The sequence below is a fragment of the Neodiprion fabricii genome, chromosome 6, assembly GCF_021155785.1.
Source record: "Neodiprion fabricii isolate iyNeoFabr1 chromosome 6, iyNeoFabr1.1, whole genome shotgun sequence".
NCBI classification, from domain to species: Eukaryota; Metazoa; Arthropoda; class Insecta; order Hymenoptera; family Diprionidae; genus Neodiprion; species Neodiprion fabricii.
In genome coordinates, this window is record NC_060244.1 from 24335903 (window position 1) to 24355560 (window position 19658).

A 19658-nucleotide genomic window follows, 5' to 3' on the forward strand; every position below is an offset into this window, starting at 1 on the left:
GAAACAATCAAAGAGATGCCAGAGACTCGGGAGAGTCCCATTGCATGAAATAATATGTACGTACCCTCTGTTTCTTCCTAAACGAAACACTGTTACAGAATTTTCTTTGTTTGTTGATTTAATTCGTCGTGTAGAGAATTTCATCGAATCAGTTCTCTGACGCGTATATAAATTCATTTCCCTCTGTAAATGAACATTTTTTCGCTGCCAGCACCGTTTTCCAGTGTATATGCCGCTGTACGGAACAGCAGAGCAGATTTGATTTCATGCAGTCAACATCAGGTTTTTCATAACACACGGACGCATACCTATATATATATATATATACATATACACAGTATTTCGTACAGCCTATGAATTTTTATCAGCTCCTATGTAATATATATGGACAGTTAAGAGTCAACCTTTTCAAATTCCGGGGTGTTGGTCCCTTTGTATATAAATATGATATGAAATTTTCCGCGTTAGGAAACCTTTCAGAGTTTATCAATATTTCACCACAATTCAAATCCCCGCATCTGAAACAGAGCATCTCACGATATTTTTTGTTTCCCGTTTTCTTTCCATCACCCAGCAAGACTCGTAAGTCGGATAAAAAGTATAAAATCACCCCGCCGTCGGCTGTTCTTCGCCCAAATCTCCGCCCTTCCCACGCACGAGATCGTGATCTCCGTCGCCTGGTATACGCAACGAGGAGTAAAATAAATAGAAGTAGTCTAGTCTGGTTCGGGGGAGTGGCGAGGCTGTGGTCGATGCGAATCGGCGTCGAAGGGCGTCGAAAAGCGTCGGGGGGCTTTGCGATTTATGTCAGGGAGTGCGTCGTCGAGCCTTATCGATGCGCCATTCGTAATTCGTATCTATACACACGGTATACGTAAGTATGTACGCCCGTCACGTATACGAATCGCGACTGGATAGATACGCACTTTTTTCAAGACTTGTTACAACGATTGTGGCTGGGATACGTAAACAGCCGTAAAATTGATCCGCTGTTAGAGTATCAAAGTTCACCAAGTTCCGTTCTTTTGTAACGAACGATCCAAGGCACCGCACGGACTATATTATAAATAAGCTGTACATGCATACATACATACATACATATATGCATATATATATATGTATGCACGTATTCGAATCTCCCTATGAGATCTGCGATTCTCTCGCCGGTTCTAACGCGGGTCAATTACTGCGTCTAAGTATCACCAAGTTCGTTATATTCTCCCCGTTCGATTTGGACTCTGTGCAGAAAACGTGTACGCGTGGCCCAATTAAGGAACGTTCCTATTCAAAGTCAAATTCTGCACTCAATCGCAGACGGATTGAATCGAGCTTTTAAATTCGACCTGCAGGCGAGGGTCGCTTACAAGAAAAACGAGTGGATCCAGTAGTTCCAACTATTTCTAATACACAGTATACACTCTCAAGCCCATCAGTAAAACTTTCGACGCCTGCAAAGATCCAATCTTTTCTTTTATAATAAATTAGCCTGCATCGCTCTTGTTGAAAAATAACAGAGCCGGCGAACCCTTTAATCTAGCCTAATCATGATCCGTAGGAGAAAGTCAGGATTTCTGAGTAAAAGTTGATCCGCAACAACCCTTCGGACCGCAATGTGTTTACAAGACACATGCGAATGCCCCCCCTCTCCACCGTAAGGGTGTGTACCCCGTTAATGGGTACCGGCTAGGTGCTATTACCTCCTAAATACTGCTGCAGCCACTGTTCCATCTCCCGTCCTTTCCGCTCCCTTACAGCGACAAATTCTCCCACGTCTCCCGCTAATAGAATAGATCCTTGTTAAGGACCCGTGGGCTCAGCGGAGGGACGATATCGAGGGACGGCAAGGAGGAGGGCCCTTCGTTTGAAATCCACGATTTCCTCCCCTCCGTTTCGCCGTCTGCCCAGGGTGGGGGGTTCTTCTCTGTTTTTTTTTTTTTTATCTCATTTCTTTTTACGCTTCCACCCCGTGCGTTGCGTCGCGTCGGTTCTCCGTTCGGATTAATATCCCGCGAGCAGGCTAGTTTGGCACTTTCGCCAAAGATATATTAGGTATTTGCGCTATATTTCCCTCCTGTCTGGCTCATATTCCCATAAGAGAGACGCGGCTCTCCTCATGCAAGCCACCTAAAGTATCCCGCCTGACCTCAGAGTACATAAAGGCAGATGTCAGACGACCCCTATGTAATAAAACGTGGATGGGGCCTCGTTAAGGTGATCCGCGTAAGCCTTCCCTCCCTTCTTCGTCCGGTCTATAATATCTTTCTCTCTATCTCTCTCCCTTTCTCTCTCTCTCTCTCTCTCTCTCTCTCTCTCTCTCTCTCTCTCTCTCTCTCTCTCTCTCTCTCGCTCTCGTTGGTCCTTCCCTTTTCGCAGGGGGCAGACTTGGATCCAGCGCAGCTAAGGTCACGCGTGCATGATACACAAGTGCCCCATGCACTCGATACATTAACCCGAAGTACATGCCGAGTGGAACGCCCGCACGTTCGTTGATCCAGGAATATTTGATGGTAGCGAACGTGCGCGGCCCGTAACGCCCGATCTAACAAGTTAGATCTATCCGTCTGCACGTGACTTTGTCTTTTTGCGTCATCGCCCGTATCAGCTTCAAGCACCCGTTCCCTGATATAAGCCGTACGATGCAACCGACGTTTGTTTGTTTCACTTATTTGCTGTAAATTGCGGGAAAATCAAGGGCTGACCGGACGCTACCGTTTCGAAAAACACGTCAGTCACGTATATACATATGGGACAGGGATTGATGGAAAAAGCGGTTCTTTGAAGCGGGTATTGAGGATCCACGCAGAAATAATGGATCCTTTGAAAAACCATTCGGAACGGATTTTGAAGGAAACGATTCCTTCCACTGGAGCTGGAATTTGATCGAATGGAACTTTCAAGGTTCCTTTGATTTCAACCCTTAAACCCCTGTTCAGTGCGCACTGGTTTTATGGGGACATTCATACCTTTTCAACGATTCCCGAGCGGACGACGTAAATACTGATTTTGAGTGGCATTTTCTGGTCAACTAATTCTGGCTGACTAGCTATTCAGCTCAGCAGGTGACATGTGCCGCGTGACTCGATCCTCAAACACCACACTTCCGTAGCCACCCGTAGCGTAACCGAGCGTTTTGATATCGCAGATATCTCGGTATCCAATACATCGATTTTGATGTTTCTTCTTTCGATCGAGGCGTCGAACAATGAAGAAACAACAGATCGATGGATAAAAGGAATGACTTCTATAGCTTCCAAGCTACATGGAAAATACTCGGATAATACTATCGGGAGTGCTGCCTCTTTGAAAATGTCACTATGGTTCACCGTAACCCATGTGTGGTGTTTGAGGGTTAGCATCATGGCCCGAGAGAAACTGGCTGTTGGGTGGAAGCTACGATCAGTGGTTATTGAAATCAATACGCTGACAGGTACATGTATGATCCATCTCGAAGCCTTAAGTATGTAGCGGATTCTAGTCAGAGTATAACAGAATCCTGCAAACTCACCTTCCAGGTAGAAGTAGCTAATGCTGTTGTAGAGGTTGGTCACGATAGGTTTTATGTTGTCGAAGGTCATCGTCTTGAGTTCGTTGTCCCTGAGGTCCAGGAGACAAATGTTCGGAGCGCCGACGAGAAAGTCCGGTTCAAGGGTAACGAGTTCATTCTCGCTGAGCCTGAGCTTGAGGAGATTCGTCATTCCGTAGAGAGCTTTTTCGGATATATACTCGATTTGATTTTGGGCGAGATCCATTTCCTTGAGCTTGGGCATTTCGGCGAAAGTTTTATCGCCGATCATTGCCAAACGATTGACTCTCAGATCTAGACGCACGAGGTTTTTCAAGCCGTAAAACGTCTCCCTGGTCACAACGGAAATTTGATTTCCACTCAGCTCGAGTTCCTCGAGGGATGTCAGGTGCCTGAACGCCTGGTCGTGAACGACCGTCAGGTTGTTTTTATTGATAAAGAGCATTTTCAGGTTTGGCAGGTTTCCGAAGACGTCTCTGTTTATCTCAGTGATCCGATTGTCGTCCAGGTTGATGTGGGTCAGGTTATTCATCTTCTCGAAGGCGTGCCGCGACAAGTTTACGATCCTGTTCTGGCTCAAATTTATCTCAACGAGTCCCGGTATGTCCGAGAACGCTCGCTCGGCGAGGACGCTCAGCATGGCGTACTGAATCGCGACAACCTCGAGGTGTTTCAGTTGCTTCAACAGCTTCGTTGGAATGTGATTGAAGACTCCGTCGGGCCTGAGGGTGAATTTCAGCTTCCGCACCTCGGGCTGAGAATCGAAGTAACCCCATATCGGCAAGTCGGGTTCGAGAGCGCCGAAGACCCAGCAGTTGACGTCCGTCATAAGACCCAACTGGGTTGAACTGCAGTAGCAAAACATAAGAGAACCTTGCTCGGTGATGTCGCAGATGTTCATCGGTTTTTGCTTCACATCTTTCGTCTTCTTTTTACTTCGCGTTCGCGACGTCGTCGTCAAGATGGACGGCACCAGTACCAGGATCAGAAACAACGCGACGTGCGTCGCCGGAAGCCTCATTGTCTGCAAAGAGAAAAGTGAGAAATTAACGACAGTCGTAATCATTCGCAAGCATTGATTTTCATCGGGATAAAATACCCCCGTCTTCAACAAAGCTCGTCGCGATTATTCCGTGCTCAACGTGACACCTTATCCGAAAAGTTTTTCTTGGTAATCTCTTTTTCGCGGTCCTCTTTGTCTTGGAGGGCGAAAGGCAACCGTGATTGGGATAATGCGCAAGGAGAACGAACCTCTGGTCCGTCAGGCTAGTCAGCTGTACACAGCAATCGCAATCGCGATAGAAATTTTAAAAAGATTAGCGCGGGTTCGATGGTCCGGAAGAATCTCTGAGGGTGGAAAAACAAATGCGGGATTTTCCCTGCAAGGTATAAAGACGCGCCTCTTTCCGCAAAACAAAGAAAACTCCCAGCTATCCGACTGATAGCTGGGACGCGGTGAACGTATAAGCTCTTTGAAAAATTATTCCCTCAAGTGGAAAGTTGCATAATATCCCTCCATCGCCTGCACTTTAAGGTTGCCTTTTATTTTTACGAAAACTTTCATCCGCCTCCTTCTTTGCAGACGCGATGACACATTAACTTTGCATTCAATTTTTTTTTTTGTTGTCCCCCCTCCCACTCCACACTACTATCATCTCTTTTTGATTCTCTCGAGTTGAAGCGGTGTTTTCTTACGTTTTTATTTGAAAAAAAGAAACGAATAGTCGTACACCGAGGGTCAGAGAATCTGTGTAAATTCAGATCACCTTTAAACTCCGAGTGACGCGACGGTATTTATCTGGTTAAAAACTCGTCGCGTTTTCGAACTATCGGAATTCGGTCCCGTCATTTTACATCTGACTAAAGTTTTAAATGAAATTCCATCGGGGTACTCTCCTATACGGTCGATCAGGTGGTGATTATGAGATAACTCGTCACGTTGCTTTGGTAGGTATACATACATGTATGTATAATATTTACAGTCTACAGGACTGTATGCACAACGCTTTGTACAACTTTGAAGCGCAGACCATAAACACCCGAAAGTTTACCAATTTCAATTTACCGTCGGAGTGTTTTACCAAATTTTATCCAACGCACCTGAGCCGAGCATCCGCTCTCACTTTCCTCCGTATAAGGTTATCGCTTTAAAAACTGTATTCTTCACTTCGGGTTCCTCGACGTATATTTTCTGCTCCTTCCCGAAGGAGTTGCCCTCGGATCCTAAGACGCAGGTCCAACCCTGCCGGGCTAAAGACAAATTGATGAGAAGCGAGCTCGAACGTGCCTACGTGCACCTATACGGGAGTTTTCGAATACCCAGGTGGTCTCTCAACTGCCAAGGAATTCCTAACCGATTCGCTTCGTCGAATAGAGAATGGCCAAAAGACATCCTCGTAAGGGAAGAAGAGCCGTGGCACTAGCCCTAGGACGCAACTTGGAATGCGTTTCGGCATTCCATTTATAGCAACTAGCTCGAATAACTCTTCTCAATTTAAATCTTATCTGGCGCCGAGGCCAGGCCCCGGGACCACCCTTCTTATACCCCTAAATATATCCTGGCTAGACCCCGCATGTCTGGTTCTAGGCTCTTGTCTTCTCCCCGAGGTCGCGTCTGTCGGACATGATAAGGGGAACAATTTTCAGCTGTCTGCTCTCGTGGCCTCTCTCTCTCTCTCTCTCTCTCTCTCAAATCCGTTCCGTCAAGTGGCTCGTGCTCTATTACTTAATACCCTTAAAGCGGTGCGGTCTAGGTCTGCGTCTGCTTACATCGGGTGGGTGTAAAAATTGGAAAAAATTGTATTCTGCGACCGATAATATGCGTTCCAGCCATCGCAGGGAACTTTTGAACGATCTTTAACCCCGAGTTCGAATGGAAGATGCAGAAGAGAAGTGTTGCGCTGTAATACAGTTGTAGAAAATTACGAAGGAAATTAGAGACGCCCACGCGAGTGTCTAATCACCGTCATCTCGAGTGCTTTCTTTCGCCCGAGGTTCTTAGGACCTTCGAGTATACGTTCGGGGTATTTTAGGATGGTATTTTCGAGGGCGTACTTGAGAGCACGCGAGTCTGACCCGCGGCTATACACGCACACGCAGAAACGGATGCAAAGAAACGAAACGGAACGGAACGGAACGAGAATCGTCGAATTGTTAAATGTAGCGTTTTGCGAAAGAATATATGCTGGATACGAGACATGTAATAACGTATCCGTCGAAATGTATTCGTTATAGGCACAAGTTATGCCGAGATACGATGCCGAAGAGCGGTGTTACGATAACATACAAAGAAATCCGATAAATATACTCCGATCGATTTATCTGGAGTTCGGTGCTGCGAAGGGACCTAAATTTTCATTAACCAAATAATTAAAAGCTGCTCTTTCCGGGATCAGTGATCTAAGGAATTGTGGGTTAGATTAGATTCGCGGTTATGACTCAGCGATGCGAGATACAGCCGTGTGTAGCAATCAGCCCACGTTTCCTACGATCTTTTTGATTTACAACATTCGCGTTGCTTCTTTTCTCGTAAATCCTTTCAAATAATGTTAGAACCGAGTTTGTCTAACCCATTTCAACCAGTCATAACTAACGAGCCTCAGGCTGTACGCCCGTACCCACGCATTGTTGAGGAGCCGTTACCCACGAGGAGGTAAAGAATTTGCGAGTGAAAACCAAGCCGTGGATTCTCTGATGTAATTTTTTTGTCCAACTTCTTTTACTTTCTATTTTCCAGCTCTCCGTATATTTTTCCATTAGCGGAATGTATTTGGTTTTTTTTCGGTCGGACCAGAACAGGACGGCAAAAATGTTCCAGTTGGAAACTGAAGGAATGAGAGAAAAAAATTCAGAGAATTTTCCGGACCACTGCAGGAATAGTCGTTACAACGTTTGACCCTCGCGAGCTAAAAATCCCTGGCAACAATTGATCCTCGCATGACCGATATCGCGAACCACGTATAACTGATACAAAATATTTCACCTCGGGTGTTAAATGCGATGCGGATCGGTGTTATTACACATTTTTCACTTATTTCCGAACTCGAAACTGATCTGAATTTCAGAGTCCAAACCCTGTGAGGAGATGAAAGTAATTCGATGGACATTGGATGCACACGAATCGGGGTTTGATCTCTGGTGTTGAGTTTTACCTGCGCAATGGAACTGAGTGGAAAGCGATAGAATTGCAAGGATCGGGTGACGTCACTGGACAGATATTGCCTCTTGGGTATCAGATCAGAGCCAAGTGTCACGTGACTAGTCGAGTTACTCGTGACGTGTCTTCGCTCGTTTTTTTTGCCCTACTCGTGTAGTTGGGGTGTTCATGCCAGGTAGACGCAACGGAACGACGCCTGCCGAATCACGTTTCTGGAAGTTATGTCCACTAAAAAGGTCCGCAGCAAAGTACTCGATAATAAAGAAGTTAAAGGACAGGCATAACTCTCGCTTTGTATCGACATCTCTTCTTCGAACGAGGGTGAAGGGAATGTGTGGTTTTGTGCGTTTGCTTTGCAGTCCGAGTAGAGTCCGAGTTCCATTGTTCGGTCCGTGACTGTTTAAAACGGTGAAAATGACCGCGGAGCTTGCAGCGACACCAACCGAGAGGATCCAGAATGATCGTTACCGTTAATTAAACTTACTAACGTGTCGCATAGCTAATGTAAGTTACTCCGCATCACGTGGGTGTAAATATCCCGGACTCCATATGCGCACTCCAGCGCCCGATGCGCGTTGCATCGAAGTAAAAAACGCCCCCTGGAAAAAGGAAAAATCACGTCCGCCATTCGTTCGTTGACATTTCAAAGCCGCACACTTGTACACCCTGTGTTTCCACGTAAGCTCGACGCCTGCGAGTCGCGCATACCGTCTACAGCCGCAGGGCTTGACGCCATAAATATGTTATGGGAGGTTCGAAAATTATTGTCGTTATGACGCGTGGTTCTCGACCGAAAAATAGCTGCATTTATAAAAATGCATCCGAGGTCATAACTCGACCCAGGAGCCACCGCGCGTTATACGCTAAGCTGCGGTTTTTGTGAGCTTTGATACACGTGTAGTGACGTCATCTGTCCCGCAGCACGTACGGGAACCGCCGGGGCTGTAAATTGAACCAATGTCGGGGCATGGAAAACGGTTAAAAATAAACCACGCTCACGCCCAGGGCTCACTCAGTTTCTCCCTAATCTTCACCGACAATTCCTTCAGGACTCGTACCGATGTGTGCGGTACACAGTCGGGGAATCGGGGACCCCTCTTATCTTGCGGCAGTTTTCGAGAGACGTAACCTCCTCGGCCGAGTCACCCCATCCCCCCCCAATTAAAAGTCCTATAGATATGTACGCCATAACGCCGCGTCAAGAATTTGCGAGAGTTCGTCCTTCGGGAACCCTGTGATACTATACAGAGGAAGGAATCCGCGAGAAATCCTTTGACCCTTAACACAGAGATCACGGGAGACCTATGATTTGGGAAAAGCTGTGCTTTCGGGAATTCAGGCGGCCAGCAGACGCTTCTACCCGAGACGTCGGATCCTACCCACTTTTAACCTTTGGCGTCATATTGGTAACTATTCTTACACCACCTATTTTATATCAATTTTTTGTATATTTAGGAAACTTTTCAACGTTTTTTTGCGGTTTTTGTTTTATATTTCTGATAGGGTATTTATAGGTATTCCATGCTCCAGAGTAATTATTGCGATATAACGTGAATTATTATTGTTAGGAAGAAGTTGTTGAAAAAAATCGTGAAAATTGAAGGAATAATTCATTTCCGAGACAGCTACCCGTCTACACGTATACATGTTTTGTATAAAATATAAGTTTTTGGATCGCTGATTCTGATATCGGATTTTAAAAATTCACTACGGCGAATCGAATCAGCGCCTCCGAAAACTCCTGCATACAGTTTTTTGACCGGATTCGATCAAATTTTATATTTTCGACCGCCGTATTGGATACGGCATCTTGAATTTTCCAAATCTGATTTCAGATTTGTAACCAGCGACCCCAAAAGCCCTACAATGCTATCTTGTTGTAAAAATTGCCTCAGCACAATAATTTGTTATTCAAAGGTTTAAGACACCTTATATTTACTGTTCAGGTTTTATCGTGCATAAAATTTCGTGTGTTCCGCCGCGACGTTGATTTTTGACCGATTTATCGAAAACACTACCGTTGGAAAAAAACCTTGAACATATTTTTCGGCTCGAAGAAAACCGGTACGGGAAATTTCAACATTAAACTATTACTCACTATAAAGCGTAGTATTTTCGCGAAAGTGGGTATTATTAGCCGCACAATCAGACTCGATCCTCCCCGACATCCGGACGGGTGCGGAAATTTTTTTAAAAGCCTCCGGAATCGTGGCTGGTTGGGTCGATCGTGCTCTTAACGGGCGCGCCGATACCTTAACGATTGCCTTAACGTCCTCCCGAGGGTTCGAGTCGAAAGAAGAAGGAAACTTTACAGGGTACGTGAATTAGGCGGGGGGCGGTAAAGGGGTTGAGACCGGAAGCGCGGCTGTCATGATGCGGTAAAAATCGACCAGCGGGAAGATTACCTTCGTACTTACCCGGATAGGAATGGGATTACACCGGAGGAAGTGCATGCAAATCCTTACCCGTGGTAACAACCTGGGCATAATACGTACGTACGTATACATGTATATGTATAAAGCAAACTGCAGACCTCCGCTAAGTTATACCGTTATGAATTTGCATAACGCGAGGTACGAGAAGGCCACGTTCGTAACAAACGTCAGAGACCGCGCGTACGCGACCGCATTATTCGCGACATCAATTTGAAAGATTTAGACCGAGTCGCGAGTCGTTGGTCATTCAATTTATCCACATTTTTTTATCCCGAGCGATACGATTCTCGCAAGAATTTCCCGTCCCATTTATCGTCTTTGTGAGCTCCGTTGCTGCTCCTTCCTTCCTTCCTTACTTCCATCCTTGCTTCGTTAAGCACGCCTCGTGAGATCGGTTTTCGCGTCGTTACTTACGAATATGGCTATGACAACGCGGCGACCCGTTTCGCAACTCAATATCGTTGTATGCACATGTTTCTACGTGACGTAAGGGTGATCGCTCGCCGTTAGTTGATTAGTAGGAACGATCGCGGCGAGCGTGACTTCGTTACCACTATTGTCTCGCGTCTATTTTCACGCCGGACGTGTCGCGGTGTACAGATATATGTATGCTGTAAGAGTTGGTCGAGGTTACATGCTCGCGATCGTCTTTCCTGTGCACCGATGTCACTTCCTACGCATTCTGTGTCCCTTGTTATTTTATTTACAATTTTTCTCACGGCACGTTTTAAACGATCCGATCGTAAACCTACTTTTCGAGTATACGCTAACTTAGAGCTGACCGTTGGAAACTGATCCATGATTCATGCGTTGTTCATGCCCTAGCCAATAATATAATACTCGCAGGGTTGCATTTTTAATGCTTTGAAATTTCTGGTCGAAATTGTAGGTAACGATATTCGAAACGTGTGTTCTCGGTGGTATACTTGTACCTAGAACTTCACTGGATGATAAAAGCGATTATTGATTCTCTGAAATTCTACCAAGCTGACCAACTATTATACTTTCCTAAGACTCGCACGATCGTTTTGTCATACCAAAATCATCCCGAGGATAAATCTACGTAACTTTTTAAAGACGAGATCGGGTGATATAAATACTACGCGGCGAATAAATACACTGGGAAAAAAGTATGTCGAAATTGATCGAACCGCCGGATTTCACGTTGAATTCTACGCCAAAAATGTTGCGATGATTCAACCCAACATTATACGCTATGTTATTTCAGGAGTCTTTTTTATACAAGCTAGCTCATCGAATGGACAAATTTAAAATATCAAAAATGTGTCGAGTGAGTCGATATTAACATACATGTACACATACACGCCCAGCTGCCTGACGTGAAGCAAATTGAAGCTTGAAACCGTTGAGAATACTTATCCACCGCTAAGGTAAGTGAGGTATTAAGGTAATTCCTGGCTTCAGGAGGTTGCGAAATTTCTGCTAGTTAAGCATGCGACACATATAGTGCAGGGAGTGCTCCGCTGCGGGATATGTGCCTTGCAGGGGTAGGACAAACGCGAAGGGTGAACAATGCTCGTTGTTGGACAAAGAGGAATTCACTAAGGATAACGAAAATCTGACGCTCCGAGAGGGTCCGACTAAACTGACGCAGTCTCGAGCGAGAGACTCGAAAATAAATAGTATATCTAATTTCTCCTGCATGCGCGTCGCCTGGAGTCCAGACCTTCTTCGTCGGCAACCTAGCCGTCTTGTTCCACGAAACAATACTCCTCCCGGCGTCTCTCTCTCTCTCTCTCTCTCTCTCCGTGTCTATACAGATTACACCCGACCGACGCCGCGGCTCCTTTTTTTGTCACACCCTAATTTGACTAATTATTTATTCAAAGACCACCGAGATAAGTCGGGAGACATGCGGGCGACCGCAGCGGCTACGCCGGTCTTGTCACCGGAGTGTCAATGGCCTACCAAAATACCACACACTCCTATTTATACATACAAAGAGTGCGCGACATTCGGCGAGATTCTTTCCAACGACCAGTGTCCCATATTCGCGTAAAGACAATTCAACGTTACCGTTGGATAGATTTTTTTTTCCTTGAAATGAATTTTTAATTGCGATCTTGAACGAAGACGTGTCTGACAATCCTGCGGAACGATATCGCCGGGGTTGTTGTTCGCATTTCTGTCAAGTCTGGACGGTGGATCGACGACGTCTAGAGTTTTGAGTTACGCGTCGTAAATTGATAATTAAGAACGTTTCAATTTGTTTGACAATTAGAGGCCTCGGAAATGCTGCAGGGCGTGGAAAATGGTCAAAGTTAGAGCCGTTCGCGTGGTACAGCCGCAGAACCGCGCGCCCATACTCGTACTCACGTACACACAGGCAAGACGGACATAGAGATAGAAATGGAGAGTAAAGCTAAGCCAAGGCATTCCCCTGGTTAAATAGACGTCAGCCGACCGTAAATTAGTGGGACGATCCCTTGTTTAATTTGGAAACCCTTCTGTCAGCTGTACACGGTAGTGTACCAAAGTTACACGTGTTGGTCGAGACCCCGGGATGTTTGCATAAATTCAACGCATGTTTATACACATAGGGCGTCTAGTTTTCATCTTCTCGGGCGAATATCTCCTCGAAACCATAAGACGCGGTGGTTTTCTCAAAACGCTATGTCAACCTTCGAGAACTACACCGTCGTCTCTCTTCCCGCGGCTTGAATCTTCCGCTCTCCGGGTGAAAATTATTGCGCATTACGATATACCCGAAAGCGGACAATTTGTAGGGATAGAAATGTGATCGGTTTAGTCCGTACTCTGGGTTCAAAAATACCCAGAACGCTGGAGAATTCTTACGAGCTAGAGAAATTATTATAGAATGATAAGGGATCCCCTGTACCCTGTACAGCCTGCATTCCGTGAGTATTAAGCGTGGCAGAGGGTTCGGTACCGAGGGTTGTGTGTAGAAGTTTAAACCCCCCGGAAAGGTGTTTGTCTGCTGCAAGTGAGCATGTGCTAACGACCTCCCTAGTTCACTCCCGACTGTTGGCTCAATCTAAATTAGAAGACATATCCGAGCGTCGGCTGTTCAGATAACAACGGGTAAGTGTAAATTTATTCAAATTTTAATTAGCGCAAGTCTCGCGATGTCTTTTACTTTAATTAGTCGACATATTGTGTCAGTCTTTGATTAAACGGATCTTTCGATTAAAGCAATCGGTCTCCCGTCTTCGCTGTCTCAATGCCCTGACATTTACTTACACAGTCTTTGCAAGTCATTCGCAGCAATTGCTGCCGTACAACTTTGGATACGTTATCAGATAGTCGTTATTCGTTTTACAAAATTTCATCTACGGGCGAATGAAAAAATTATATATATCCGAAGTAATACGATGAAAAATGAAAAGAAGTAGCTAAAACTAAAGAAAAATAAGGCACAACTAAGCTTTCGGCTTACAAGAGTTTACAGCTACGCAAGATTCCGAATGTGAATAACTAAATCCACTTGGCTCTAGTCACCATCGAGTCACATCCAACACTGCACAACGGCGGGCGGAAGCTGATTGTAATGTCAGGTATGCTAATGTTCGAGAACTTGCCACGATCGAACAATAACTCGACGTTTCTCGTCGGATGAGACCTAAATAAGGAGCTGTAGACGAGTCAGATAGCAAAAAACCAATCAGCCGATTCAAATGCAATTGAATCAGGTCCGCAAACGCCGTCGAGTAATCTCGAATAACGCGTAAACTTTAACGAGTAATTTTTTTTCCTCACTCTCAGAGTTTTACGACCTTTGACAATTGACCCTCTAGATATATTTGAGTTTAATAAGACTAAATTCTCTGTAGGTACAGCGTCAATTCGAAGCAGCGTGGCACTGTTATTTTCTTAATCGTTCTGGTCATAAATCGTGAAATCAGTCATACGGCAATTGAACCCCAGAGACGTTGGTACGGCTTCTAGTTAGACACTAGATATGGGATAGTTTGATTGGCTAAAACAAGTATTTAATGGTCTCTGATTCACGAACTATTCTCAACATAATCCAACTATTATTAGGCATCCCTGCGCTCGCTAAAAGTCGCTCGTACACGGCTTCGAGGTCCGTAAGTCCCTCACGGTGAAACAGGCGTTTGTCTATATTTAAACTAACACCTCCCCGCGCGAAGCTGTATCATCCTTTCTTTCTCTCCGCTCCTATCTTCGGCGCTATCAGGCTCAACGACAAGATCCCTCGTTATTATCCTCTCTTCCACCTCGAGTTGGCTTTTTTTCCATTCTCTCGCTGTTTCCAATTTAATCTGCCGCGTTTCGTCTCGGAAACGATGTTCAACGGTAATCGAATGTTGTTTCCCGACAGAGATGAACCGTCACTCAAAGGTATACCCGTTACAAGTACACGCCTTTCGTTTCAATTCAATAAAAATTTCACCCTCGGTGTCCGTCAAATATCGATCTGCATTACCCTGCGGCTGAAGAAGTAATACAAAAAAAAAACAGAAAAAAAATTAAAAACCTCACGGCGTGATGCGTTGAAAAAGTTTGGTGTGAAAATCTTTTCACTATATCCCTGCGACAAGCTATAAATAGAATTTAATAGGCCTCGAGAAATGCTTTCAGCCCTATTTAGTTCTTCGCGATGTTCGCGGAATGAAAATTCCAGACGCGAATCCCGAGCCGTAGAATGACACTAAGGAAGTTTCGAAGCTTCTTAAGAATTTGCCGAATACACACCCTCACTTTGTACGTACATTCTGCTCACACACACGCTTTCCGCACCCGCCTAGGGATATTTCTTCGCTGGGTAAACTCGCGACGTGGGAGTTTGTTCTACTAGGAAATATTTTACATTTTTCCAATATCAAGTAGACGTTTATTTACACTATACGTATAGATAAATGCATATATTCCGTGTGTACGACTGTGTGTGTGTGTGTGTGTGCGGAACTATCTCGCCGGCCATGTGCTCGTCTGGTAGCGAAAATCATAGTTTATACACCAGTCGTTTATTAGCCATTTACGGAAAATGGGTTTGGCTCATGCAAATACCTGAGAAAAGGCGCGGAGGCGTGTTTGAATATTAATCAACTCCGTAAACCACAGGTATACTCCCGCCTGTGCTGAATACCTTCTCCCGAAACCTCGTAATTCTGCGCAATCATTCGACTCGGTTAAATCGAAGCGTTGAAAAGTCCGCAAGAGGCGGTCAACTCGCATTTTAGAAAGTCGGAAAATATTGTGCAACGGGATGAGGTAGGCGCCCAATTCGATTCATTAACAACCACTTGACGAGGCGTGCCGCCTCCACGTCTGTAACAACACAACGCCCACGTTCTTTCATCCGTTATATTCATCTGGATCTCTGCCGTACAAGACCAACGATATTGTCCGATGTCTGGTTACGATTTAACAAAGAATTATCGCGTGTTCACCGCACGCCTAAAACGGACAAAACTCGGCAGCGTCGTGTGTGCGGCATTTGCGTGGATTATTAGCAATTCCAAGAGACAATTAAAAATGTCGGAATCGGGGGTAACGACCCGTGACATGTACGGTCTGACGTATGCGGCTGTGTGACAATCTTTTTTCATCCCTCACGATCAGCCATGATATTTCCCTCCGATGCATATATCTGAGCTCACCCGGCACGCCAGCGTTCTCTGCACGCGTATAAATATACGGAGACAATCGATACACCTATCAGATAGCAGGTACGTACGTAACACACTCAGGCACCCCGAAGCACGCACATGTCGAGAGGGTACGGGATCGTTTTAATTCACCAGCCTGGATTCGCCCCGGAGGTAACAGCCGTCCGGAAAAACGGTTCGAAAGATAATTGTGTGGCTGAATTGGATCCGCCAGTCGATATTCGACATTCGACATTCGACGTTGAATCGGAGCTATTTTTCTTACTTTTTCAGACCGTAAGAAGGAGTGTCTGACCGGTGCTTGTAGCCGGCAGTTTTGCTCCTCGGCAGTCCGGACCGTCGTCTCTTTAATCTAAGCTCCGACTTGCCTAATCTGCACGATTAGCAAATATGCGCGTTTAGAAGGTACGGATGCACCGTGTTTATCTTAATGCCCGGATGCGTTTATCCGTGTCCATTCAGCTTTGGAAACAAATCTTTGGCTCCGGTTAAAATGGTTTCAGCCTGCGCGGGCGTACCTAAGCAGGCGTGTTAAGTGATAGCGGGTCCTTAATTAGAGAGAAAGATCCCAATCTTAATTTCTCCGTTGCTGTAGTCGCAGTTAGCTCGCAGGACGCTCATCCTGGCGATGGAGCCAAGTTTGTTTGGACGTTGGACTAACGCCGGGGTAAACAGCGGCAGGAAGACGGTGCAGTAGGTGCAGCAGGACTAATTAATTACCGTGAGAGAGTGAGAGAGAGAGAGAGAGAGAGAGAGAGAGAGAGAGAGAGAGAGAGAGAACATTATAAACCACGTCGTTATAACGACGAGTGCTACCGAGTACGGGTAAAAGCCACGCGAAAAACTTGAACAGCTCTATCCGGAACAGTGGGAGTGGCGGACTGCTACGCATTCGGGAATAATTAGAAGTATAAAAGGTGGCTATTTTCACCCCCCGAGGCTGATCCGGTACACCTTCAGCGAGGCGTGACCATTTCGAAGGGTGGAGGAGGGCGCGCGGAGAAAAAGCCCGGGTTTTACTATCAGTTTTAAAATCGCCGAAACGGTGAAACGGCGATAAGGGATCTTTGTTGCGCGTAAACTCGTCGGTAATTCAACGCGGGGGAGAATCGGTCAGTGCGCCGAGCGGTTAAGAGCCGGAGTCTCGTTGTCGGAACGCTGATAACGGTATTAATTATGTAGTCAATTACCAGCGGGCGGGTGTGGCTATCGTTTTACGAGAGTTCCCTTTTCGCATCAATCTAAAACTGTCAACGTCACGACACGGGCGTCAGCTTGCCTGCACCCTGCAGCCAAGTCGGCACGAAATAGCCGCTGCGATTACGACTGTCTCGCTGGAACTTTTGCCGTCCGCGACGTGTTCCGTGCTACCGGTTTCACGAACGACCGATACATCCGTCGTTGGGGATGAGAACGGCGATACGATAAACGGACCCGCTACACCGTTCCATTGGGAGATCCTCCCGCAGTCCAGCTGTCGAAAGAATGACGAGGCGCTACGGGTGCGGGCTTAAAAGCTGCACGGTTTCGATATTAAAACCAGGAATCGAGCCGAGCCGATCGTGCGTTGACTGTTTTATTGTTAGACGCAATTGGGTAGCTACGTGTAGAGAGTTAATTTACTCCGCGACCTCGTCCCGGGTGGGCTTCCGAAATTGCATCAGACCGTGTCACCGACGGTACACCACTTCCGACTCGCACCTTGTCGGACAGCTTTGCGGTCTCCCGATGCGATTGTTACCGTTTATCGCGATAATGAATGCAAATATTTGGTCGAGATGAAAAGGCCGGCCGGGTTAAACACCGAGGCGAAATTCGACCAGACGGACAACCGGTGTTGGGCTTTTAGGTTACATTGTTTGGTTTCGTAATGAATCGTTAAAAATAATCGTTGTTAAAACCGAAGCAAAACATCGTTTCTACGCCCGAAACCGTCTCGTGTTTCGCGCTTTGAAAACGGGGACTAAAAATTGTCAAAAACGATGCACCTCGTTAGTTTCCGGCGTGAACAGCTCCTCGATTGACCGATGAAATAATACTTGGTGTTTACGTGAATACATATTGACTCTCGAAGCACGATAGCCGCGGTGATTACGAGAATCCTATTTGATTACACCGTGGGTATTACACAGACATCTTCGATTAGCGATAACGCAGTGCAGCTTCGTAAATCGGTCGTACAAGTTAGCTGACGGCTCGGCAGGTGTGTATAATAAATTCCCACGAGAGACGACGAGTGTTGCGTTGAGACGCGCACGTTTTCTACGAGTCCGGGGAAATATCCCCATAGATATTCAAAGGGCCTAGCTGGACGCACGTGTGAGCTTGTGAATATTCATCGCGACTTCCCTCGTAGGACAACTAGCCAGGCGATGACGAGTGACGACAAGCGTTGTAAGACGAGGCGTCGTTGCGTTCCATGACGTCACGATCACCCTGCATCACGGATCCATGGACGATCTAGCGCCGCGCGCGTTCAACGATCTCCTTCGTTGAGAAGTCGTACGATACGCGGGTTTAATTGGAAGGCTAATAACACCGCATAACATCTCGGGTCGAAAGAGGGTGGATCACGAACCGAGTGAAGAGTCCAGTCGCGTGACTCATGCCACGCATGGCTGCAGCGTTGGGCCGAATATTGATAGCTTGTAAATATTGGGAATTGCCTCTTTTCCGATCTCTATTCACGCGGGATCGGCGCATACACGTAGAAATGCATTCAACGTCGTTGCAACGTATTTTCGGATCACTTCGAAGAATGTTATTCTCGGACTGCGGGAGGAGGGATGTGTGCCACTTCGTCTGGCCCAGATGTCGTCGTCGAAACACCGGGCCGATTGATCTTTCATACTCGTCCGGCGATATTTTTTACACGTCGCAATTGCCGCTGTCGGAGGAATACGAATGAAATTTTAACGTATACCTATCGCGAACGTTTTCGAGTGTTTCTCCTTGGCCCTCGCATGAGTGAGGGGAAGAGAGGAATTCCTTTCGGAACGAAATCGCTTCGAATGTGTTTAGGGAAAATTCGTTCAAGGCTCCTTTATACGCTTGGAAAATTTGAAATCGACTCTTTCGCCGAAGATCAAAGGGGGCCAAAGGACGTTTAATTTACTTTACGCATGAGGGGATTTCAATGAAATCTCGATCTTAGATCTCATCTTCGAGGCACGCGGATTATACTGGTTCTTGCCCGTCCTTCAAACTTGTCAAAGTTATCGCGGTCCTCTCGCCAGCTTGGCTCGCGTCTAGCCTTTGACCGGGCTCAGTTTATCACTACAATTAATGGGAGGATCAGGTATGTGTTGAAAACTCTGCAGATTATTCGCTTCGACGTAAATTATTACCGCGGAGCGATCGTAAAGCACGTCTGTGTACACGAAGAACTATCAGCGAAGAGATACAGAGATTTCGATCAACGTCTCAACGGTCCAGTAACTTTAAAATTACACGACAGCCACTTACAAATGAAGATATCGCTTTCTCCCCTATTCCACTTTGAACGTACACAAGGCTTCGTTTTTTCACTTGTCGTAGAGAGAGAGAGAGAGAGAAAAAAAGTAAAAAAACTCTCGCCGCGCGCTTATGTATTTCTGTATGTTACAGGTACACATATTCCTACGCGGTCTCTTCTACTTTTCACCACAAGCTGTTCAAACAGCCCCGTGTTCCGAATTGCTGGCTTGATTTTCGTAAGCTATGAGTACAATTATCATTTATCTGTGTCGCTCGGCGACCGAGTCTCGTTAAAAGCTTGGACATCCAGCTACCGTACCTACCTTCCTACCAACCCACCCGCGTGCACACCGCACGCTGTGTACACTGACGTCAGAATTTAATATTTATACAATTAAGCCAGTGGCTCTGAGCGAAGGGGTCGAAAACTTTGTTAGGATACGCGAAGCGTGAAACCGGTAGTTTCACCCCGG

General features: G+C 46.1%; 1 protein-coding gene across 1 annotated transcript in view; it reads right to left on the bottom strand.

Moving 5' to 3' along the window:
• Positions 1-17366, bottom strand: part of LOC124185862 (connectin) — a 32685-nt gene extending 15319 nt beyond the window's left edge. Inside the window, exons 1-3 of the mRNA XM_046577046.1 lie at positions 17361-17366; positions 8471-8480; positions 3506-4547 (exon numbers count right to left, since the gene is read on the bottom strand). Coding sequence (XP_046433002.1) covers positions 3506-4544 — 1039 coding nt within the window. The 5' untranslated portion in view covers positions 4545-4547; positions 8471-8480; positions 17361-17366. The remainder of the gene's footprint in view (positions 1-3505; positions 4548-8470; positions 8481-17360) is intronic.
• Positions 17367-19658: the final 2292 nt, after the last annotated feature.